Source organism: Orcinus orca, chromosome 5 (assembly GCF_937001465.1).
Source record: "Orcinus orca chromosome 5, mOrcOrc1.1, whole genome shotgun sequence".
Lineage (NCBI taxonomy): Eukaryota > Metazoa > Chordata > Mammalia > Artiodactyla > Delphinidae > Orcinus > Orcinus orca.
Window position 1 is genome coordinate 31,802,140 of NC_064563.1, and position 22,162 is coordinate 31,824,301.

General features: G+C 48.3%; 1 protein-coding gene across 5 annotated transcripts in view; it reads right to left on the bottom strand.

Annotated features, from left to right (window-relative positions):
- Positions 1–4,108: 4,108 nt before the first annotated feature.
- Positions 4,109–22,162, bottom strand: part of IL20RB (interleukin 20 receptor subunit beta) — a 30,999-nt gene continuing 12,945 nt past the window's right edge. For 4 of the 5 annotated variants that reach the window (XM_004278946.4, XM_033404089.2, XM_049710104.1 and 1 more), the window contains 5 exons: positions 20,816–21,006; positions 16,385–16,509; positions 14,157–14,307; positions 10,501–10,643; positions 4,109–5,030 (listed from right to left, as the gene is read on the bottom strand). In XM_004278946.4, the coding sequence (XP_004278994.1) occupies positions 4,923–5,030; positions 10,501–10,643; positions 14,157–14,307; positions 16,385–16,509; positions 20,816–21,006 (718 nt within the window). In that variant the 3' untranslated portion in view covers positions 4,109–4,922. The remainder of the gene's footprint in view (positions 5,031–10,500; positions 10,644–14,156; positions 14,308–16,384; positions 16,510–20,815; positions 21,007–22,162) is intronic. The other variant, XM_033404091.2, reaches the window with a different exon arrangement.

Genomic DNA, 22,162 nt, shown 5'->3' on the forward strand with positions numbered 1-22,162 from the left:
TCCTTCAGAGTTTAAAACTTTGTTAGAAAAGAAAAGAAAGATAAAAGGAAGGAAGGAAGGGGGAGGGAGGGAGGAAGGAAGGGAGGGAGGGAGGGAGGGAGGAAGCCCTTCAGCGAGGTTAATGTAGGCGGGATGGCATCAGAGGGCCCTAGTTCTGGGGTGTGATCTCCTAACCCCAAATAACATCTGTAGGCTGACACCAAGGCAGTTTGATAGAAGACTTCCTGGCATCTCCAGGAAATTTGGAGATGTGTGGCCACCTCGTAGATGAGTCATTTTAAAGCACAGGAGCAAACGTAGAAGTTACTGAGGTTTACACAAGCACTTATTTTTCCAACAGCCAGGTTTTTTAAAGTCGTTTTTTTTTAATTTCCCCAGTGGGGTGCAGTAGAGGGACCAGGGACATGTACCTCCTCCCACAGGAGAGTTTGTGCTTTTGCATTGGGGGCTTTTTTGCAGGTACCTGAGAAGGCTCGTCAAATTTTCCTCCAAGGTCCTTAATGGGGTTTTACAACCTCTCCTGGGCTGGCAGCCCGCTCCAGTGAAGGAGGCAGAAGGGGCTGTGTCTTCCCTTTGTGAACCTCCTGCTCCCACCTGTGTGGGTTTTCCAGGCTTTTTTGTTAGATGCTTGAGGACCTGAGAATCCCTTGAGCCAGAAAGAGAAAACTGTAATTTGGGGTCAACTCTTGTGTGCCACTTCCAAACGTCACAGTCTGGGCGCCAAAATGGTTTAACGTGACTCTCCCGTCGTGGGAACAAGAAAGTCAGTCAAATCCAGGGATAAGCTAGAAATAGAACACATGGGGAAAAATACCAAAAACTCCTTTTTTAAGACGTAGGGAAGAGCAGCACAGAGGAAAGACCGACAGACAGGGGAGGAGGGAGACCCACGTGGGCACAGAGTGGAGCCCTTAATCATGTGCTGGGGACAGACAGAACACGAGCGAGGAGATGGTGGCCTTTGCTAAACTCTAAATCTACTGACGACAGTGGAGGTTTGCTAGGGACCAAGCCCGTGGAAGTTTGCTGTTGAGTTCTCATTCTAGGAAACTTGCCTGAGTTTTCCTTTTCTCTATCCCGGAAGCCCAGGGCGCTTCGAGGCGAGTGGGAACAAAAGAAGGAATTTCCCGTACTCAACACTAGGTGGCGCCAGACAGCTGTGGACGTAATGAGGTTCCCCCCTCCAGGTGGGCTCAAAAGCTGGCGGAAGTTCCCTGAAGGGACCGAGTCAGGCCAGATTACAAGGAAACTGAGAATCCTAAGCACCCACAGGAAGTTAGCCAAAGCATAAAATGGGCACACAGAAAAATAAGTAGAAAAAAAAATCTAAGAGTTGGGGAAATGTAGCACAGAGGCTAGACAGAGCCTACAGTCTGTAAAAGGAACTTAAAAGAACTTTGCCGCGGAAGCCTTGGCAGGAAAGATGTGCAAGTGCAAAAAGATTGGAAGGGGAGGCTTCGCAGGCGTTCATGGTGGGGAGGGTCATGGCCTGGACCAGGTAATGCTGGTGGTGACCACCTTCTGACTGCTGTACCTACATTTACTAGTCTACATTTACTAGTATGATTCTTTGATACAGCGAGTCAATAAGCCCAACAGGATTCAATAACAAGAATCAGTAGAAATACATTCTATTCATCTTCTCTGAGCATTTGCTTTTTGTGTGTACAGTTATGGACCCATGACTTTTCAAATTTATTGTGTCCATTGATGTAAGCCAGAACTCTCCTTTTGATGCTCACATTGTCTCAACTTTGGCTTGGGCAAATTTACCCCTTTTAGATTGATTCTTGCATAATTTTGAATGACCCAACTACTGAAAGCTTTGCTTCTGGCCTAACAAAGTGTAGGTGTCCTGGGATTGCCTTGCACCCTTCCACCCCAGACCAGGCATGGAATCAGACATTGTTCCAAGATACCATGGCTCCTTTGGGGAGAAAAATAGCATTAGAAACCAAAATCTGGGGTACATTGCAACTGGGCCATTTCAGTGGCAAAAAGCCATAAAGGAAATATATTTTTCAGTTAATGTTTTATAAAGACATGACTTCATATTGCTATATTCAGTTCAGTTCCAGCAGTACACTGCTCCTCCTCAAATGTTTGAGTCTACCATTGGTCTTCCCTTCCACTAATCTTGAAATCTAGGTTCCCGTCAAAATAAACACAATTATTGGGCTTCCCTGGTGGCGCAGTGGTTGAGAGTCCGCCTGCCGATGCAGGGGACGCAGGTTTGTGCCCCGATCCGGGAGGATCCCACGTGCCCCGGAGCGGCTGGGCCGGTGCGCCATGGCCCCTGAGCCTGCGCGTCCGGAGCATGTGCTCCACAACGGGAGAGGCCACAGCAGTGATAGGCCTGCGTACTGCAAAAAAATAAATAAATAAAAATAAACACAATTATTTACTTGCTCTGACAACTTAAGGGAATAGCTTAAAAAAAATACACTGTCAATACAAACAGTATAAATACTGAATATAGTTTTTGTTTTAGACCGCACACTCCTGAGGCTTTGTTGTCAAACCATTTTGTTCTAGAGTCAAGCTTAATCTCCCACACTGTGTGACTTATTTGACAGTTGTGGTTCTGCTGTTTCCATTTATTTTCATTCAGAGGAGGCTGCAACCTGCCCTTACCCCACCCCTCCATTTTCTGCTCCGCCTTGTCATTTTCCCATAGGACTTACAAACTCCCAATATACTAGATAATTCACTTAATAATGATCATTGCTAGTATTATTTTATTATTATTTCTCCTTTCCCCCCACATTCGACTGTAAGCGTCATGGAGCAGGGGTTTTATTCCTTGGACTCTGGCAGCATCTGAAGGCAGGACTAAGAAAGTTGGGCTTGATTCTGGGGTCACGGGTGTCAACTCAGTTGAGCAGCATGAAGGACTGTGAGAGATGGTCAGTCTCCCTGCCATCCTGTTGTAGTTATTAATCACACCCATTTTCATTCATTAAAGTGTCCCAGCTTAGAGGGCCGGGTGATTGGAGGGGAGGAGGGGAGGCTGGGGAGTTAGAACACAAGTACTCCGGGCCAGAGGGAATGGCCAGCTATAGGGGAGGCAGCCCCCCTACTTTCAGGAACTAGCTCAATGTCTGGTGCATGGCTGGGCTTCGATAAGTGATTCTGGGGACATGGGACGACACTAGAATAACTGAGAGAAATTCCTGTATACCTGTAAATGCCTGCAAGGTGGATGGGCAGTGAGACTACCTATGAGAGGGACGCAAGCAGAGGGAAGTCAGGGGTCATTTCTGGGTTCTGGGCCTAGACAGGTGACAGGGGAGAGGGAGGAGGGGGTTGGTGACTGGTGAACTAGTATCGTCTTTATTTCTGCAAACTAAAAATATGTTTCCAGGTTAGGCCAAAGGTAAAACGAACACATACTCTTCGTACAAGAGTCAGACAACACAGAGGCATACAAAATGGTACAGATGAAATGATCTTCAGTGATCTCATCTTAAAGAGAGCCCATCCTCTGGCTCCTCGAAACCCCACCAGATGGAGAGAGGGCTGTGGGCCTCTATCCTGTAGGGGAAACACCTGGCTGAAGCAGTTAGACTGTCTCCACCTCTGGGCTGGCTGGAAGGGGCCCAGGAAGTGGGGGTGGAGACAAACCAGTTCAGAGGCTCCAGAACTGGGAGGGCTGGGGTCTAAAAGGGAGGCACAGGCCTTGCCCAGCAATCGTTTCAGCCTTCAAGAAACTTCCCCCTCCATCCCTTCTCTGACCCTGACTCTTCTTCACCTGGTGGGGGAGAGGGTCGGGAAGAGGCTTCAGTCGCGTGCCCCAGATGAACATGCTAGGAGAGTTAAGGACACCCGAGGAGCTGTCTTAAGGAAAAGAGGTCCCCAAGGGATTTCCTGTATCACGAGGCCTCCAGGAAGACGCAGGAGCATCCTGGCCGGATGAGGCTTTGGCCAGCTGCTTCAGTCACGTTTCCCATGCAGCCAGATGCTGCCCCTCGCTGGTTCCCTGCCCCATCCCCTACCTGGGGCTACTCCCACATCTCCTGACCAAAGGTGGTCTTCAGGTGACCTGCACTCAAGGTTGATGATATAACTGGAACCCTAAAGACAACTTTTTTGGAAGAAACCACAATGATTACCCAATGTGACACCTTTTTATTTTTCATTCAGTACTATAACAACAGTACAGGAAAAAGGAACACAGCAAACATCACACTTATGATCAACATCCTTCTGCGGTCTCATCTCATCATGCACATGCATTTTAGCTGCTGTCCTCAGTGTGCACACACTATCTACCCTGTACAGCATTTCACGTGTCTGCAGCATCTGCGCGCGGCTCATTTTCAGGGGGCTGTGGCCTCCCTCCGGGTCATGGTTTGGAGAGCTGGCTGAGCCATTCAGTCACCTCTGAGCAGGCATTTGGCTTGAAGTGAAATCAACCCCATTGCACCCACCCTTCCTTTCCTCTTCAAGGTTCCTCTAGCAAAGCAGGATCTCCAAGCCAGCAGGTGTATAGAGCTTGGGATTATTCCTGTTACACGTGTATCTACTGCTCTTCAGAAAAGCAGAACCAATCCCAATGCACAGTGTTGTCAATTTCCCTACAGCTCTGCAAGTGGTGGAGAGATGATATGGATATATATACATATGGTTTAATGGTTGGGTACTTAATCCCCTCATTGTATAGTTGAGAAAACTGAGAGACGAAGCACCTTCCACAGGGTCATCCCCCTAGAGGACAGCAGAGAGATCCAGTGCTGGAGGTCACATCCCCTGACCCCCTCTCAGTGCTCCATAGGCCACACCACTCTACCTCTGACAGTTGCTTCTAACACAGACACAGCAGGCTCTTCTTCTCTTGTCCTTTGTCCTTGGAGGAAAGCCGAAGCACGGCCCTTCCCCTCACCGTCCCATGTCCTGCAGACCAGGTTTCTAGACTTCATCTGCTAGATCCAGGCCCTGAGGAGCTCCTCAGAAGACAGCCCGGCCACCACACAGGCTTCTACCTCTTCCCTTCTGCAGCTGATTAGCTTCTGGGGTGAACTGGTTATTTTCTGAAAAACAATTTTCATTCATATTCATTAGGTGAAGAGTCATAGTAATAGTAATCGTGGAGAATATCACCAAAAACCTCAACTATCTGATTCATTAACTTTCCAGCAGCAGAAAAGCCCAAAGACAATTCTAACCCCTAGAGCAAGGGCTTCCCACCTTCACTGAGATCGTCTCCCAGGTCACCGACCAGCAGATGTCTTGGGGTCCTGCCTCCTCGGCACTCCTCCCTAGGGGACCCTGCCCCACAGAAGCCCAGAATGTAGTTCTGGTCCAAAACATCTAACCTTCTTCCGCCAGAGAGCTCTGAAAAGAGTGACCTGGTCTGAGGTGCTCCACGTACAGCACTAGCAGGGTGTCTGGTCCAGGGATGGTGCTCCATGAACAGGAGTCCCTTCCTACTCATACTTCACATTCCTGCTATCTTCTCCCAGCAACCCCAATACATCATCATAACTGGTTGTAAAAATGCAGGTATCAACCTTTCAGGGCGACTTTCCCCAGTGTCGCCCCTAGACCATTCGCCTCCAACAAACTCACTTGGGTCTTGCACAGCGTCTCCCACAGCCCTTCCCATCATCACTTTTCTTTTTTCTTTTTCTTTTTTCTTTTTTTTTTGGCTACACCATAGGGCATGTGGTATCTTGGTTCCCCGACCAGGGATCAAACCCGTGTCCTCTGCAGTGGAAGCGCAGAGTCTTAACCACTGGACCGCCACGGAAGTCCCTCCCTGTCATCACTTTAAAGAGTGGCATGTGGGCACAGACAGGTGGGCACAATGGTCTCCTCCACCCCCATCCCCAGAGACATTAGCTTCATCTAGTCGGTTGCCCTTGATCTTGTTTGTAAAGAGGTGGCTACAGGGCTCACTCCTGGTGTCCACAGGTAAATAATGGGAAAGCAAGGCTCACTGAATGGGATGTCAGTGTGGAGCCCACCACCAATTCCCTGATGCTGGTCTGGTCAGATTCCCAGGACACTGGCTACCTACATCTGCAGTGCTTATACCTGATTGCTTTTTAAACTCTAGCGGAGTGCCTTGCAATGGAAATGTAATGTGAGCTACAAAAGCCATTAAAAATTCTCCAGTAGCACATTTTATAAAGTAAAAAGAAATAGGTAAAGTTAATTTTTAAAATATATTTTATTTTAAAAATAAATATTATTTCAACATCTAATCCGCATAAAAATATTAATAAACTATTTTATACTCTTCTTGTACCGTCTTCAAAATCTGTCATGTATTTCATAGTTACAGCACATCTCAATTTGGACTAGTCACATTTCAAGTGCTTAATCATCACATATGGCTAGCAGCTACCATACTGGATGGTGTCGTTCTAGAACATTAAAGTGAAACAGCGTAATCTCAGAATTTCAGAAGGTACAAAACTGTTGTCCCATAGTTTAGAACAAACTTCCAAGCAAGGTTCAGCTGATATATTTTTTTTTTAATTTGAATTTGTTCTTAACATTTGAAAATCAGGAGATTTATTATAAAGTCTGGATTTCTGGATTCTCATTTCAAATTTAGGAAGCACTGGCTCACATCCCCTCTTGGCAGCAAACTGCATGAACTGAGAAGAAGCTGGTTTCTTTAGCTGGGCCATGTTTGCCATGGTCCTCCTATCTATCTCTCCCTATTAAATCACATTTATTGCACTGTACACTCTTTTTTTTTTTTTTTTTTAATCTGTCTGGGCCCCAGAGGCATCTGGGCTCACAAACTCCACTTTCTATGAAGCACACAAAGTCAGACTTGGGATGGCCCATTGGAGCACATCTCAATTTAGAGATGACTAACTTGAGGCCATCTTGATGTTTGCTACCCACATTACAGTGGAATGTGACAGCAAGAAGAGAAAGAATAAAGTGAGTCACAGAAAGGAAACAAAGAACTTTTAGCACCAAAGCCTCCATCCCCATGAAGCAATTATGGATAAAAGACAAGGAAAATACATTATATTTTAAAATAGGGAACACACACCGAGCAGTCTTAGTATAATTTTCCTTGCATATATATTTTTGCCATAGACTGTTACTTGGTGATAAAAACTTGAATGGAAAGACATTCTTAATGGTATATTTCAGAGTGCAACCATCACCAACTGTAAAATTATAGATGAAGACATGAAATGTTTAATCCAAACAGACAAATTAAACATTTACAAACTCAACAGGACTTTTTGAAGCCTTGTCGAGGATTTCCACTTGCTAATTTTCCATGGTTTAATTGGAAAGATGCATGGTCTTTGCAAGGTTGGCTGGAAGTTGCTTTTTAATAGTTTGGAGGATTATCTATGACCAGTGCAAATGTTGAAGCGCAGCTAGGCTGTGCTAAAGTAAAGGCTGAGAGGGGGGAGATGGTGGTGGTGATGTGCAGCTCCAGAACTTATTTGGGATTTGATGGACACTAGCTATCTATTTCTCACAAAACACCGTGGGAAATGCATACACTCAGAGAAACTGTCCATGTTAAAATCTGGAGAGAAACAGAATACAAATTAAAAGCCTTATGGAAAAGAATGCATGTAGGAACAGACACTAGAACAAAGTAGGAAGGATGGTAAAGGAAACAGAGAACCAAAGGTGGTCAAGGGTCATGGCATTTACCTTCCACGGACAAAAGTGGTCATTCTCTCATAGAATTTCCTTGTCTCGGGACTTCCCTGGTGGTCCAGTGGGTAAGACTCTGTACTCCCAATGCAGGGGGCCCAGGTTTGATCCCTGATCAGGGAACTAGATCCTGCATGCACGCCGCAGCTAAGAGTCCCATGCCGCAACTAAGAAGCCCACATGCCACAACTAAGACCTAGTGCAGCCTAAATAAATGAATAAAAAAAAAAAAAAGGAATGTCCTTGTCTCTGGTCTCATCTCAGTTGCTTGGTTTTCTCCAAAAGCTATTTTTAGGGTATGGCTCGTAATGCATTAGGATTCCTAGGAGCTCTTGCCATTGGAGGGCTTTCCTTGTGCACCTGAAATTCTACAGGGAGCGGACCCTTTACATTGTTCTTTCCCTCGCCCTTTACTCTGTGGCTCCCTAACAACACACTGGGTCCTGGGAGGGAACTCTGCTAGGTCATTGAATGTAGGACCAGAAGAGGGAAATTGAAGGAGGGTATTAGGAATGCAAGAGCTCGTGAGTAGAGGGTAAGCATGGGAACAGAGTTGAGAGGAAAGCCGTAAAGGGTAACTACTCAGTGGAGTCCAGCCGAGGAGGCTGAGCTTTTTACGTGTGTGGAAAAGAAGAGCTAGTGACCTGCTGAGCCAGGAATGCTCCCCTCCCATCATCATCGTTTTGGGTTCATTCAGGGGTTCTTCCTTTACTGCAGGGCTCCGCTTCTACTAACGGCAGAGGAGCACCAAACAGACCGATCTTCCTGCAGATAGCAACTTCAAAAACGGATCAAAATATGAAACCAACTTCCTTAAGTCACAGGAGAGCAACCAAAAGTTGACACTTGGAAGAAGGGAATGTCTCTGGGTGAGTTTCCCATTTTTTACAGTTCCCTGAGGAGCTGAGGGCAGGTCTCTCTTGGTGCCATGAACAGAAGAACCAGAAAACAGATATGGGTGCAAACAGAAAAGTTAGGAAGTGAGAGGACTAGAATTAAGTGTTAATGGATTAAACATTGCAATTAAATGGCAGAGATTGTTGGAACAGATTCACTTAAAAAACAAAACAAAGCAAAAAACCTCTGTGCTGCTTCAAGAGACACCATTTAAATTTGAGAACACACATAAGTTTAAGATAAAAATATGGAAGAAGATACACCCTACAAACAGTAAACAAAAAAGGGCTATATTGATATCAGGATAAGAATACTGCCAGAGATAAAGAGGGACATTTCATGATGATAAAAGACTCAATTATTCAGGAAGACCTATCAATCATAAATATCTATGCACCTAAAACAGGTTCAAAACACATGAAGGAAAAATTGACATGAAAGGAGAAACAGACACATCTACACTCATAGTTAGAGATTTTGTTGTCTCTCTCTCAATAACTAATAGAACTATTCCAACAAAATCAGTGAGGACAAAGATGATCTGAACAGTATTAAACATTTTGGTCCAACTGATATTTATAAAACACCACCCAACAACAGCAGAATACACATCCTTTTGTGCTTCAGGGAACTCTGAGCCCCTCAAGTTCTTGCTGAAGGGGATGCAGGCCAGCCCTGTCCCCTATGTTTGATACATCCCACTGCCTTTATGTTTAGCAGTAAACCCTTCAGTCATCCAGAGGGGCTGGAGGGGGAACCGATGTAAAGAACACTGGTTGGTAAACATTATGAAAAGGGGCAAATGAAATGAGCAAATATCCGTAAAGCCTTAGAATGGTGCCTGGTGCTTAATTCTGGACCAGTGTCCCCTGGAGTCATGACTCCCTAAACTCCTGGAAAGAAAGAGAGCTGACACTAGGATCATATGGTGGGGCGTGCAGGGTGTCCTGAGGACTGGACTGCAGGGAGGGTTAGTCCTCCTGTGAAGGGGGAGCATGGCCTGTGCTCTCAGGGCCCTGTGATGTCACAAGAGGGACTCTTCCAGGGTAACTCCTGGCTGACAAGGAACTACAGGAATGTATAGCTTGCAGGCAGTTCTGGCTCTAGCTGCTTCTGAGAAGCTGACCGCTAACCCCATCCTCCCAGGACAGAAGGGTGAGATATCCCTGAGGGGACAGGGATGGGTTTGCTTTTGTTTGTTATTATTTTGTTGTGTTCTGTTGCACTGCTCGGTGGGTTGAGGTCTGGGGCGGAGGTGGGGGGCTAGGGTGCACAGGAAGCAGACAGATGCAACGTGTGGGGATCTCTGGAGACCTGCTTTTGCTTTTCCCCGACCCTGGCACAGCACACAGGGCCTGTCCCCACTGGAGACACTCAGATTTATGGCCCAGTGACCTCAGGAGTAAGATAAGAACCCTGGCTGTGAGGAGTTGGGATCCCTCACCTTCGGTAGTCACAGGTCCAGCTAGTCCCCCTGCCCCCTGCCAAAGGCAAAGCAGACTCTACGCGCCCTAATTTCACACACGTGCACTTCACCCTGAGGACCCATGAGGCTCTTGGCGTATGAACTGACTATGTTGTGTTGGAACATATTTCTGGATGCAGCTGCTGTTACAATGATGGGAGGGAGGTAAGAAGGCTCGGTAGGCCGGTCCTCAGGGTAAGACTAAGCATGACGCCTGGAATGCAGAGCCTCCTGGGCTGGGCTACACACCTGCTGCCTTGGCCGTGCCAGGACCTGGGGGCAAGGAGCAGAGGCCTGATGGGAGCCTGGGGAAGGCCACCACCCCCTGGTGATGGGACGTCTCCCAGCCCCTCTGACTAGGAGGGAATTCCTATAAGTACTCTTCTCCCCTCTTTGTGCAAATGCTTATAAACCCACAATATGTGTGTCCCTGCCCCACTAAGGCCCAGACTACATCGGGTCAGCATCATGCTGAAAGGAAAAAGAACAGTTACCAAGGTGTCGGGGAGCATCACCACGGGGCAACAGGAGTGCTGGAGCAGCCGGCCCATTTTCCAGATGGAGAGCGGCACAACCACGAGGATCAGCATGAAGCCCACAAATGAGAACAGAGCCAGTGCCAGCGGCAGGGTCTCTCCTGGAAACGGAAAGACAGGAACCGTCTTAGGAGACAATCCTGGGCCTCCCTCGCTTTCCTGGATCTGGCTCTGCACACTGGCCAAGAGAGCAGAGGCCAACACCCTGACATCTGATGTGTGCCCTAGTGACCGAAATGACCACCATTAAAACCATTTTTCTAGAATCCAGATTGGTTTCCAGAAAGCCAAGGAAGATTACGATCTTCTTCTTGGGAAGGGAAAGGGAGGAGCATCATCTGTTAAGCCACTAGCTGTATTTGCACGTACCTCTGAGCCACTGCCAGGAAGAAGGCAGAGGGCCAGGCCCCGGGCAGGATGAGGGGGAAGCACCAAAAGAGAACAGCCCAGAAGGGAGCTGGGCAGTAACTGAAAACAAAGTGTATTTCACAACTTACTCTTGGCATTGATTCGTGTGATGGAGGAAAATGCTGAATTCAGAACACAGTCACATAATAACTCATATATCAAGCCCCTGCGAGGGTTAAGTGACTTACCCCAGGTCACACAGGTAGGGCTGGCTCCAAATTCTACTAAGTGATGTACTAAGTAGACCAAGTCTGAACGTCTGGAGATGCGGAAGCGGGGGACAGGTTACCTTCCCATCTCTCTGTCCTATTCGTTTAGCCCCTCTGGGCTGGACTGCTCACCCAGGATGTGAAGGGTGCCACAGCCAATGCAGCTGCAGAGAAGCTGGTGGGCTCTTCCAGATGGCTGGGGTCCCCACAGTTTGTATCAATGATTTTGGAAAATATGTTGGCAGTACATATCAAGAGATACACAGATGTTCATACTCTTTCATCCACTCCTGTGAGTGGATTCCAAAGAATAATTCCAAGGAAGGAAACATATGCAGAAAGCAGTTCACAGCAACATCTTTATTAGAGCAACAGCCTCGCATAACCAGCCCCCCTCTGACCAAAGCAGCACCTCTGCACCTTCCGCCACCCCAGCACGCTCTGGTGTGCTTTCTCATAGCACGTACCACCAAGGGACACCATCTCATTTGTTTACTGCCTTGTAGCCTGTCTCTCCAACTAGAAGGTAAGCTCGGTGAGGGCAGGGACTTCCCTGCTGTATCCCAGTGACGGGCCCAGCAGGTGGCACATAGTCAGTGCTCAATAAATATTCACTGAATGAATGAATGAATGAATCAGTGAATGAACATCATCTTCAAAAGCAGATGGCAATGATCTAAATACCCCCAATGGAGGATGATTTAATACATCATGGGATATCATCATGGCAGGTCAGGAGTTCAGCTATTAAAATGAGAATTAGGATATATACAGACTTGTTCGCTGCATCACGGGTTGTAGTGGCAAAAGACTGGAAAGCACAGAATATACCTATTTATGGGGGATGGTTACATATACTTTGGCACACCCATATACTGGCTTGTTATGCATGTTCTTAAACAATGAGGTAGATCTATATGTACTGACATTAACAGGTGCTCACAATAGCAATACCCAGTGAAGGTGAGCGAGGTACAAAGCAGTAAGCACAGTACAGTCCCAGTTGTGCCTCTGAGTACTGGCATCACATGATGACTGGAGGATTAAATGCCAGACTTGCCAGAGGAAACCTCCTGAGTGGTATGGGGAGAATAGAGAACGTGTACTTCTTACTTTATATACTTCTGTGTTGTTCGAATTTTTTAACGAGCTTGACTTACATGGTTTTAAAACGTAGTATAAAATGAGGGTCTGGGGGAGGGATAAATTAGGAGTTTGGGATTAACATATACACACTACTATATATAAAACAGAGAGCTTCCCTTGTGGCGCAGCGGTTGAGAGTCTGCCTGCCGATGCAGGGGACACAGGTTCGTGCCCCAGTCCAGGAAGATCCCACATGCCACGGAGCGGCTGGGCCGTGAGCCATGGCCGCTGAGCCTGCGCGTCCGGAGCCTGTGCTCCGCAACGGGAGAGGCCACAACAGTGAGACGCCCGCATACCGCGAAAAAAAGAAAACAGATAACCAACAAGGACCTACTGTATAGCACAGGGAACTATATTCAGTACCTTGTAATAACCTATAATGGAAAAGAATCTGAAAAAGAATAGATTTATATACATATATATGTATAACTGAATCACTTTGCTGAACACCTGAAACTAACACAACATTGAAAAGCAACTATACTTCAATTAAAAGATAAAGACCCAAAAAAAGTAGTATAAAATGGTAATCAGAAAATCTACATGGAAAATGTTATGGATGTGATATTTGTGAAAAAGCAGACTCAAAGTGTATATATAATTCAACGACAACATGTGTCTACACAAAGGCTAACAGCCCTTTGACCCAGCAACTCTACTTCTTGGAATTTATCCTTCAAATATACCAGCAAATGATCTATGCCCAAGGTAATTAATGAAAGCATTGGCTGTAATAGCAAAATATTGGGAGAAAAAAACTAAATACTCATCAATAGGGAGCTAGTTGAATTAGTTATATATACATACAGTGGAATACTATGTAGCTACAAAGAAGGATGAAAAAGTTCTTTTCAGATATGGAAAAATCTACAAGATATGTAAAGTGAAAAAGACAAGATCCAGAACAGTTCATGGTGTGTGCTAACATTTGTGCTAAAAGGAGGGGAAATATATAAAAGTATATTCCCATTTACTTGTAAATGTACTGAGAAGTCTTTAGAAGGATATACAAAAAGCTAATACCTCTGGGGGAGGGGTGGGAATTACATGGATGAGGAAGGCGGTTCCACACGTACCTTATCATTTTTTTTTTTTTTTTTTTTTTTGCGGTACGCGGGCCTCTCACTGTTGTGGCCTCTCCCGTTGCGGAGTTCAGGCTCCGGACGCGCAGGCTCAGCGGCCATGGCTCACGGGCCCAGCCGCTCCGCGGCATGCGGGATCCTCCCGGACCGGGACACGAACCCATGTCCCCTGCATCGGCAGGCGGACTCTCAGCCACTGCGCCACCAGGGAAGCCCTCAAAATGATAATTTTTAAAAAACTAAAAAGTTATACACAAATGTCACTCGTGGTGTTTGTGTGGCAAAATCATGGGATATGGGGTTTTGTTTTATTTCTTTTCACTGCAGGCTTTTAAACCATAAAAAATTCAAGGGAAAAAATTAAGTCAAACAAGAGGATTCTACAAACTTTCTATCAGGCCCCTCCCAGCTGAGCGCAGCCATGCTACACAGTGGGCTACGTCCACACGAGGTCCGACGCTCAGGCCCCGGCTGCCTCACTAGCACCCCCCTCTGATACCCAGGCAGCTGCCACCGGGTCAACCAGTCTTGCAACATCTGGCCTCAGGCCTCGGGAGCTTTCAGGGAAAAGTGTTCTAGACAGCTGCCAAGTGACCCCTGCCCAGCCCCAGGGTGGACTCTCTTCTGGGGGGATTAGAACGCAGAACAATTTCACCACAGGATCTACCCAGCCTCGGGGAGCAGGTCAGGGAAACCGAGGAGATACTCAGAACCAGAGGAAGCAGCAAGCAACGAGCATCGCCCAGGAGGGGCAGACAGGTGGCCTTACCTTGCACCTTGACACATTCTGTCTGGCTGAAGGCACTGTGCCTCCCAATGGCCTTCACGAACGTCCGGACCTTCACGCAGTGTGCAGCCCCTGGCTCCATGGTTTCCAGGTGCACCGGAATGCCCCCGCGCCTCACCATCTTGACGTGTTCCTTTAGGAAAACAGAAAACAGTTACACTCTGGGGGAAGCAGGACACAAAAGAGGGAGAAGGAGGGAAGGGAAGCTGTAAATATTTCCTTTCCAAGATGCATACAGAATGTTCCTCTCATTCATTCATTCATTCATTCATTCTTAAATATTTATTTATTTCTTTAGCACCTACGGTGTGCCAGGCACTGGTGTAAACACTGAACAAAACAGGGACACAGCATTGAACAAAACAAAGTTCCTGCTCTCATGGAGCTTATGTGGGGTAAGACAGACCATATATAACACACATCAGGTGGTGATGAGGGTTATGAAGAAAAATGAAGCAGGGCAAAGAGGTAGAGAGTGATGAGGAGGCACCAGAATAGGGATTAGGGAAGACCTCTCTGATAGGGTAATATTTGGACAGAGACCTGAAGGTCAGAAATCTGACTGGGGGCTTGGCCGGGCCACTTCTGCCAGGGGGATCAGTACACAGGAACACTGGAGCCTGTGGGCAGTGCCTCCTCACACTTGCATCCATCCACTGTCTGTCCATCCATCTGCACGCCCCTCCACCCCCACTCACCCCCTGAGGGCTGTGCTCTGCGTCTGAACCTGTGGAGACTCGTCTGGGCCAGGCCCAGGTGGCTCAGGACACGGGCTCCTCTCCCAGCACTGGCTCTGCACCTCCCGAAGAATTCTAGGGATCTGCATGCTCCCAGCCAGCCAAGGCCCTGATCAGTCCCGCACTCGACTCCCTCTGCCTGGCAATGCCACCTCCTACCACTGGGCCCTGACCCAGTAGGAATAAATGCTGGAAACCATGGCTGTTGCCTGTTCCACCTACACATACCACCTTCCAGGGGAAGCTACCCAGCCCACGGTCCCCATTGAGTGGGTGGTAGGGCACATGACCTGTCCCTCAGACACTGGCATTAGGTCAGGGGTGCCCTTGGCCTGGAAAGGGTCTATCAGAGGCCAGCCAGCAACCGGCGACCCCTAAGCTTGGCCTGATAAGACAAGCAGTACCAGTCAGATTTCCTCTGCTAGGAACTGATCTTGGGGAACTGATACCTGCAGCCAGAAGCAGGGACCAAGGGGAGAGGACATGGCGAGGAGGAGTCAGGCCTGGTAAGGCACAGCCATAGGCAGGTGCAGGAAGGAGTGGTGAGGGCCTGCGAGCAAGCTGGGGAGAGGGCCACGGAAAGAGTGCAATAGAGAGGGCCCACTGGAGGGAATCAGAGACTCCACAGACGGGGGCCCCTGGGCAAGTGAGGCTGTGCTGCAGCCTGGCTCTGGGCCTGCTCTGATCATGGAGTCTGTGAGAGCCCCTTATAGCACCATATTAATCCCTGTGACAGAGCCTATTTTTCCTTGTGCTGACTCGAGTGGGCCTTGTCACCATTTCAGCTTGGACAGGGCCTCCACAGGTCTGCCCAAGCTCCATCCTTTCTGCTGCTGTGGCTGCAGGATGCTTGGCCACTCCCTCTGGGACAGCTGACCTCCCACCCAGCCTAGCCCGCAGCATCCATTCCACAGGGTAGGGCAGCGCCCCATCTAGGCATTCCAGGTGGCCCATTGGCTCAGAATTAGGGTTGTTTATCAGCCAGCTCCTGACTCTCTGCCCCGACTTCTGCACGCTGCCCAGATACACACCCTCGAGAGCCTTGTGCCAGCCTCATATGCTTTTGAAATCATCCAGTTGATCTGGAACACCCTGGTCTGCCGCCTGTAAACAGCAGGGAGAATGGCTGAGAAGACATGCTGATGAGGGAGAAGAAATGCATTGAAAAGGTATCATGGATCCAACTATGGCAGAGTTTAGGGCAAGGAGGCAGCCCTCATACTTTAGCAAACGTGGCCTGAGACAGCTCCCAGCCACAGTCTGGGTTGGACCAAGGCAGTCCTTTGAGGAAGAGGCTGCCGGGATTGTCAACCTACACCCATCTCTCCTTTCCCACACTTCACCCAGGCCCGCTCATCCTCAGGCCACCCCAGACAGCAAGCACTGCAGGGGCTGGCTTTCCTCATCCAGCTCTCGGAGGTCTGTGACTGCTTCTCCAAAGTCTAACTCAAAGGCCAAGGGTGGAAGTCTCACCTTGGCACCAGGCTCCCTCTTCCAGTAGGCCACGAAGAACTCAAACTGTGGCCCCAGGTCTTCCAGCTTAATAACCAGGTGGAAGCCATCCTTGGTGATCTCCATCCCAGGTGGGGTGAGGATGGCTGTTGGCAAGACAAGGAAAGAATCAAAGCCAGCCCCAGACAAGACTGAGTTTTGTCCAGGGAGACCATGACCAAGCCATCAGTAGAAACATGTCAGGCTCATGGGAGGGGAGGGGTTTGGATATGGCTTCACAGTGTGCAGAGGTGTGTACACTGATCCTCTCCTGTACTCAGCAGGTGCTCAGTAGACACTTTTTGAATGATGAGCAAATGAAAAAAACAAATGACAGGCTTCCCTGGTGGCGCAGTGGTTGAGAGTCTGCCTGCCAATGCAGGGGACACAGGTTCGTGCCCTGGTCTGGAAAGATCCCACATGCCGCGGAGTGGCTGGGCCCGTGAGCCATGGCCACTGAGCCTGTGCGTCTGGAGCCTGTGCTCCGCAACGGGAGAGGCCACAACAGTGAGAGACCAGTGTACCGCAAAAAAAAAAAAAAAAAAAAAAACAAATGACAACAACTTACTACAATTCGCATAGATCAGTTATATATACCGGCTGCTGCTAACTCTCAAACATCAGCAAATCAGCAGCCTGTGGATGGGTTGGCCTCTCTATTCTCAGTCCAAGGATTCTTCAATCTCATATCCTTAATGGAAGATGTTAGAAAATCAGAGGGTTTTACAAATTCCAATAATCAGCTCTAGAAATTTACAGCATAAGCACAAGCACCATCCTTCATATTACTGGATCCCAAACAGAGAGGCCAGCAGCCCCCATGGATACTTTCCTATCAGGAGACCAAGAACAGAAGGGCCCACACAGACAGTCTTTAGTCCCTGGTTACTGATGATGGATCCAGACTTGCCTCTCAGATCCAGATGCTGCAGGACCAGAGGGGCCACCGCAATTGCTGGCCTTGGCTTGGCAAGTTTAGCAGAGTGTGTTCTGGGCTACATCCTCCTGCACTGGGGTCAGTGGACACTCAAAAGAAAGGCAGTTCCTGCAGGGAGTTTTCAGAGAACAAAGTATTTCCTGGCATTTGAAGAGCTGCCTGGAAAAGGAACATGAGGACTTGGAAAGTCAGGGACCAACTGTACAAAACATACCCAGTTCAGAGGCTTCATATGAGCATACAGCACCACTAGAACTGTGTCTGAAACACCTCCAGTAGGGAGAGAGATGTTTTGACTCCTCCAGTTTTAAGTCAAACATGATTAGGATTGGATTCCCTGATCTCCATCTATGTTGAGATTAGAATTAGACAAAATGACCTAATGTCATTTCAGTTCAGAGAATTTTTTGACAAAGTTGGGACAAGAACTTCTGTCCTATGTACTCTACAAACTTATCTCATTTAATCCATCCAGCAAGCTTAAGAAGGTAAATACTGTTCTTATCGTACAGATAATGTAACAGCCTCAGAGAGGTTGAATGACTTTCCCAGAATCACACAGTTAATGGCCAGAATTTGAGTCCATGTCTTTCCACATTTCTAGACTCTGCGGTGGGGTGTTTTTTAACTCCCAATGAACAGGATGCACATAGATCGCTTAAATCAGACTCTAGGCTTGGGCCCTGGAGATAAGTGGTTCTAAAGCTCCCCTGTGACATGAATTCATATAATTGAGGTTAAGAACCTCTGCTCTCAACAGGCTTCCCTTTAAGAGTAGGAGATCCTTTTCAAGAGAGCCTTAAAATAAGATTTTTCATATGTCTTGGGAGAAGTCAGCGTGGCCTTTTTCAAAGGCCAAAGAACAGACGTAATGCCCTTGAGAGTCTCGATTCCATCCCAGCTCTGCAGCTAACTTCACCTGCATGGGGACCACACAGGAGCAGCTTCTGGGGCAGGTACAGAGACTCCCTTCCTCAGCTCCTCCTGCAGTGGCCCTTTTCCTGTTTATATTGGCCTTCTCAAGCACAAGTTGCTACTGCACACACCCGCCCCCATAGCTTTGTAGGCACTCCCTCAATCTCCAAATGCCCCGTGCCTTCCTTTCCAACAGCTGCCAGCCACCAGCAATGACCTTGGCTGGAGCCCGTGCTTCTAGGAGCCAAAGGGAGGTGGTGCTGGGTGCTGCCCAGGCACAGCAGGCAGAGGCAAAGCTGCACTACCCTCCAGCGCCTCTCAGGCTTCCCCAGGGCCTGCAATGGGATCCCACTGCCTCCACCATATCCTCCCAGTGCCTAGAGAAAGAGACTGGGAAGAGGAGCCCACATTCGGCACCAAAATTTCTATTGGTATCCATTCCAATGGTCCCACTGCTGCCCCCAGCTCTTCCCTCCTTCCTCTGCTCTCTGGCTCTCAACTCTGGGCATCCCTTGGGTAATTAATATTAATATTTACCAATAGCTGAGTGCTATGATAAGACAGCACCGCCCTGAGCCTTTGCACTTTTCATCTTGTCCACAACTACCCAGTGAGGCAAACTGTTGCCCTTCTTACAGATGAGGACTCAAGGGGCTGATCTGGGATTTCAACCCCACCTGCCTGACTCTAGAGGGCCAACTTCCCCTTCAAATTCACCTTCCTCAGCCCCTTCTAGCGTGGACTCCCTCACCTTCTAACCGTCCTAATTTCTACCCAATCTCATATAGTCCTCAGTAACCTTTGACTCATTCCATTACTGCCCCAAACCTTCCTTTGTCCTCACTCCCAGCAGAGGGTCACCTGCCACACCAAGAAAACAGGTCACCACAGGCCTTTCCCTTGCCTTTCCTGCATGTCCCAACTGGTCACGTTATCATCCACACCTGCCCTGCCCCTTCCACCTCCATTCAACCCTCCAGCTGGCAGCCTGTCCACCATCACCACGGCTCCATGAAGCCACTTTCTCAAGGACACATTTAGGGGCCTCCTTCAGGCCCAGCAGCAGCTCATCCGCTCTCCCCTCCATGACCCTCTCCCCACCCAGCACCTACCAGTGACTTTCCCTCTACCCTCTTTTTAAACCTAAGGTTTCCCAGGAGCCTATCCTGGGTTCTTTGTCCTTATGTCTTGTCCCTGGACATCTCACCTGCTCTCAAGCCACTAGCTATTAATTTTGTGTTGTGTGTCTAACCTTGACCTGTCTGAGCCCGAGGGCCTGATTTCCAACTGCCAATCAGACATCCATGGCATGATATCCTATAGGCATCTCAATCTCAAAGAGCCCAAAGCCAGCAGCAACTCTTATTCCTCAAACCAGTCGCTCCTCCTGGGTTCTCTTCCTTGGGTGACACTCCCACTAACACCATCTGGAAGATGGATGCCATCATTATCTCTCCCCATTCTGTCTCCCAGTAACTGGTCCCCAAGCGCTGTCCTTTCTAACTCAGCAATGTCTCTAGAATTTGTCCTCTTCTTCCCATCCCTTCCCCACTTCTGGGATCAGGATCCACCTTGGCTCAGCTGGAGTGTTACAACCCCGTCCTCACCGTTCACCTGCCCTGAAGGCTTGTCCTACTCCAGTTCACTTTTCATACCACAGCCAGAGTGATTGTTCTGTAAGACAGACCTGGCCTAGACCTTCTCTTCTTCTGTGGCCCTCCTCTTCCGACTTGATCAAGCTTTATGTCAAAGCCCTTCACCATGTGACAAGCTGCTTCCTCGCCCCCGGCATCCAGACCCTGCTACTGCGGTTCCCCACACACACCCTTCTACACACTGGCCATTATTTGCACTCTGCCGTATTTGGTCACCAATCTGGATTCTTCCCTTACTTTTTTTTTTTTTTTTTTTTGCGGTACACGGGCCTCTCACTGTTGTCGCATCTCCTGTTGCAGAGCACAGGCTCCGGACGCGCAGGCTCAGCGGCCATGGCTCACGGGCCCAGCTGGCATGTGGGATCTTCCTGGACCGGGGCACGAACCCACGTCTCCTGCATCAGCAGGCGGACTCTCAACCACTGCGCCACCAGGGAAGCCCTCTTCCCTTACTTCTTTCTCAATTATTTTCCAGGTTCTATTGCTATAGAAAAGTTACTTATTTCCAAAGGACTGTTCCTAATCATGTATAGACCCTATTGCACGAAGAAGATGCTCACAGAGCAACAAAGATGGAGTTAGCGAGGCCCCAGATGGGAGGCAGTGTAAGATTTATGAGGCACTACTAGGGTAGGGAGAGGCCATCCTAGCCCCATCTCCCCACTTCCAGAGCAGTTTTCCTTCCAGAGACAGGACTGACTTCCAAAGTCTCTTTCAAAATGAGAGGGAGGGCCTGTGGGAAGCAGCTGACTTTTTAAAATGGAGCAGTTAGGGCTGTTGATGTTCACAGTACTCTGGCTTTGCAAGACTAATTTGATGCTGAAAAGAATCCCAACAGTCTCAGTGAGCATGGTTCCTGAAGGGGAGGCTGCTGGGGGCGGGGGAGTGAGGAGAGAAGAGCCTTACTTGAGTTTCGATTAAAGGGGTGCTTCAGGGTGCTCCAGGCTGAGGTCAGTGAACCCAGGGTGGCCCTGACCCGGAGGCTGTATGGTACAGTGGCGGTGATGTCATCAGTGATGTCACACTCGGGCTCTTGGGTGGGCGAGCACCAGCTGCTGGGGATCCAGATGTGGCTCATGTACAGGCTCTCATACTCTCTGGCCAAAGAGAGGAGGGGACAGCGTCACACCAGCCCCTTCTACCCAGGCTCAATGATGGTTTCAAGTAACTGTTGCATCCACTGACATTTTATGGGTCAGGAAAACAAGCATTTGCTCCATACCCATTTCTCCCCTCTCCTCCCTCACCGACCACCCTTTCTTCCTTACTCCTTCTCACCAGACAAGGGAGACCCAAGCATAAACCCCACTCTGTCCCAGTCTCTCCATCTGCATGCTCACCACCCCAGTCTCAGCCACTGTCATCCCTTGCCTTGCTGTGTGTCTCCTGATTTTCCTGCTTCCTTTCCTGCCAGTCTTCAAACCATGCATCACTCAGCAGAGCACCATATTTGTCTCCTTAGTGGCTTCCAAAGAGTCTAGAACGGAATCCAAACTCTCTCCCATGGCCTACAAGACTCTCTGGCCTTCTCATTACACCCCTAAACGTGATGCTCCCTCCACACAGGCCTCCTTGCCCTCCCTCCGACAGGCTGTCACGTTCGCTGTGTCTCAAATGCTCTGCCCCTGCATTCCCATTGGCTGCCTGCTCCTGTCCTTCAGATATTGGCTTAAATATCACATCCTCAGACAGACCTTCCCCGACCATCTGATAAAAAGCTACCACAGAAGAAACTCTCTGTTGCATCAGCCTTTTAGCTTCCTCCTAGAGCTGATTTCTATCTGAACTTACCTACAGCAATGCTCCCTGATAGAACTTTCTGTGTTGGTGGAAATGTTCTGTATCCCTGTTGTTCTATATGGTAGCTACTAGCCGCATGTGGCTATTAAGAACTTGAAATGTGGCTCGTACGACTGGGAAACAGACATTTTAATTTAATTTAATTTAATTTAACTTTGATTAATTTTGATTAATTTAAATTTAAATAGCTGTCTGTGTCTAGTGGCTACCACACTGGACAGTGCAGACCTCATGTACTTATTTCTTTACCTTTTTACTGTCTCCTCTAAATGTAAGCTCCCTCTGTCCAGAAGCTTTGTCAACTGTACCCGTGAGCCTAAGAGAATGTCTGCACGTGTAGTTGTTCAGTTTGTATAAACTGTTAATGAAATATATTGAGCACCTTCTGTGCCCCTGTCACTCCTTGACAGCTCCGAGGGCCTGGACACCTGGAGAAGGGCCAGCTGACCTATA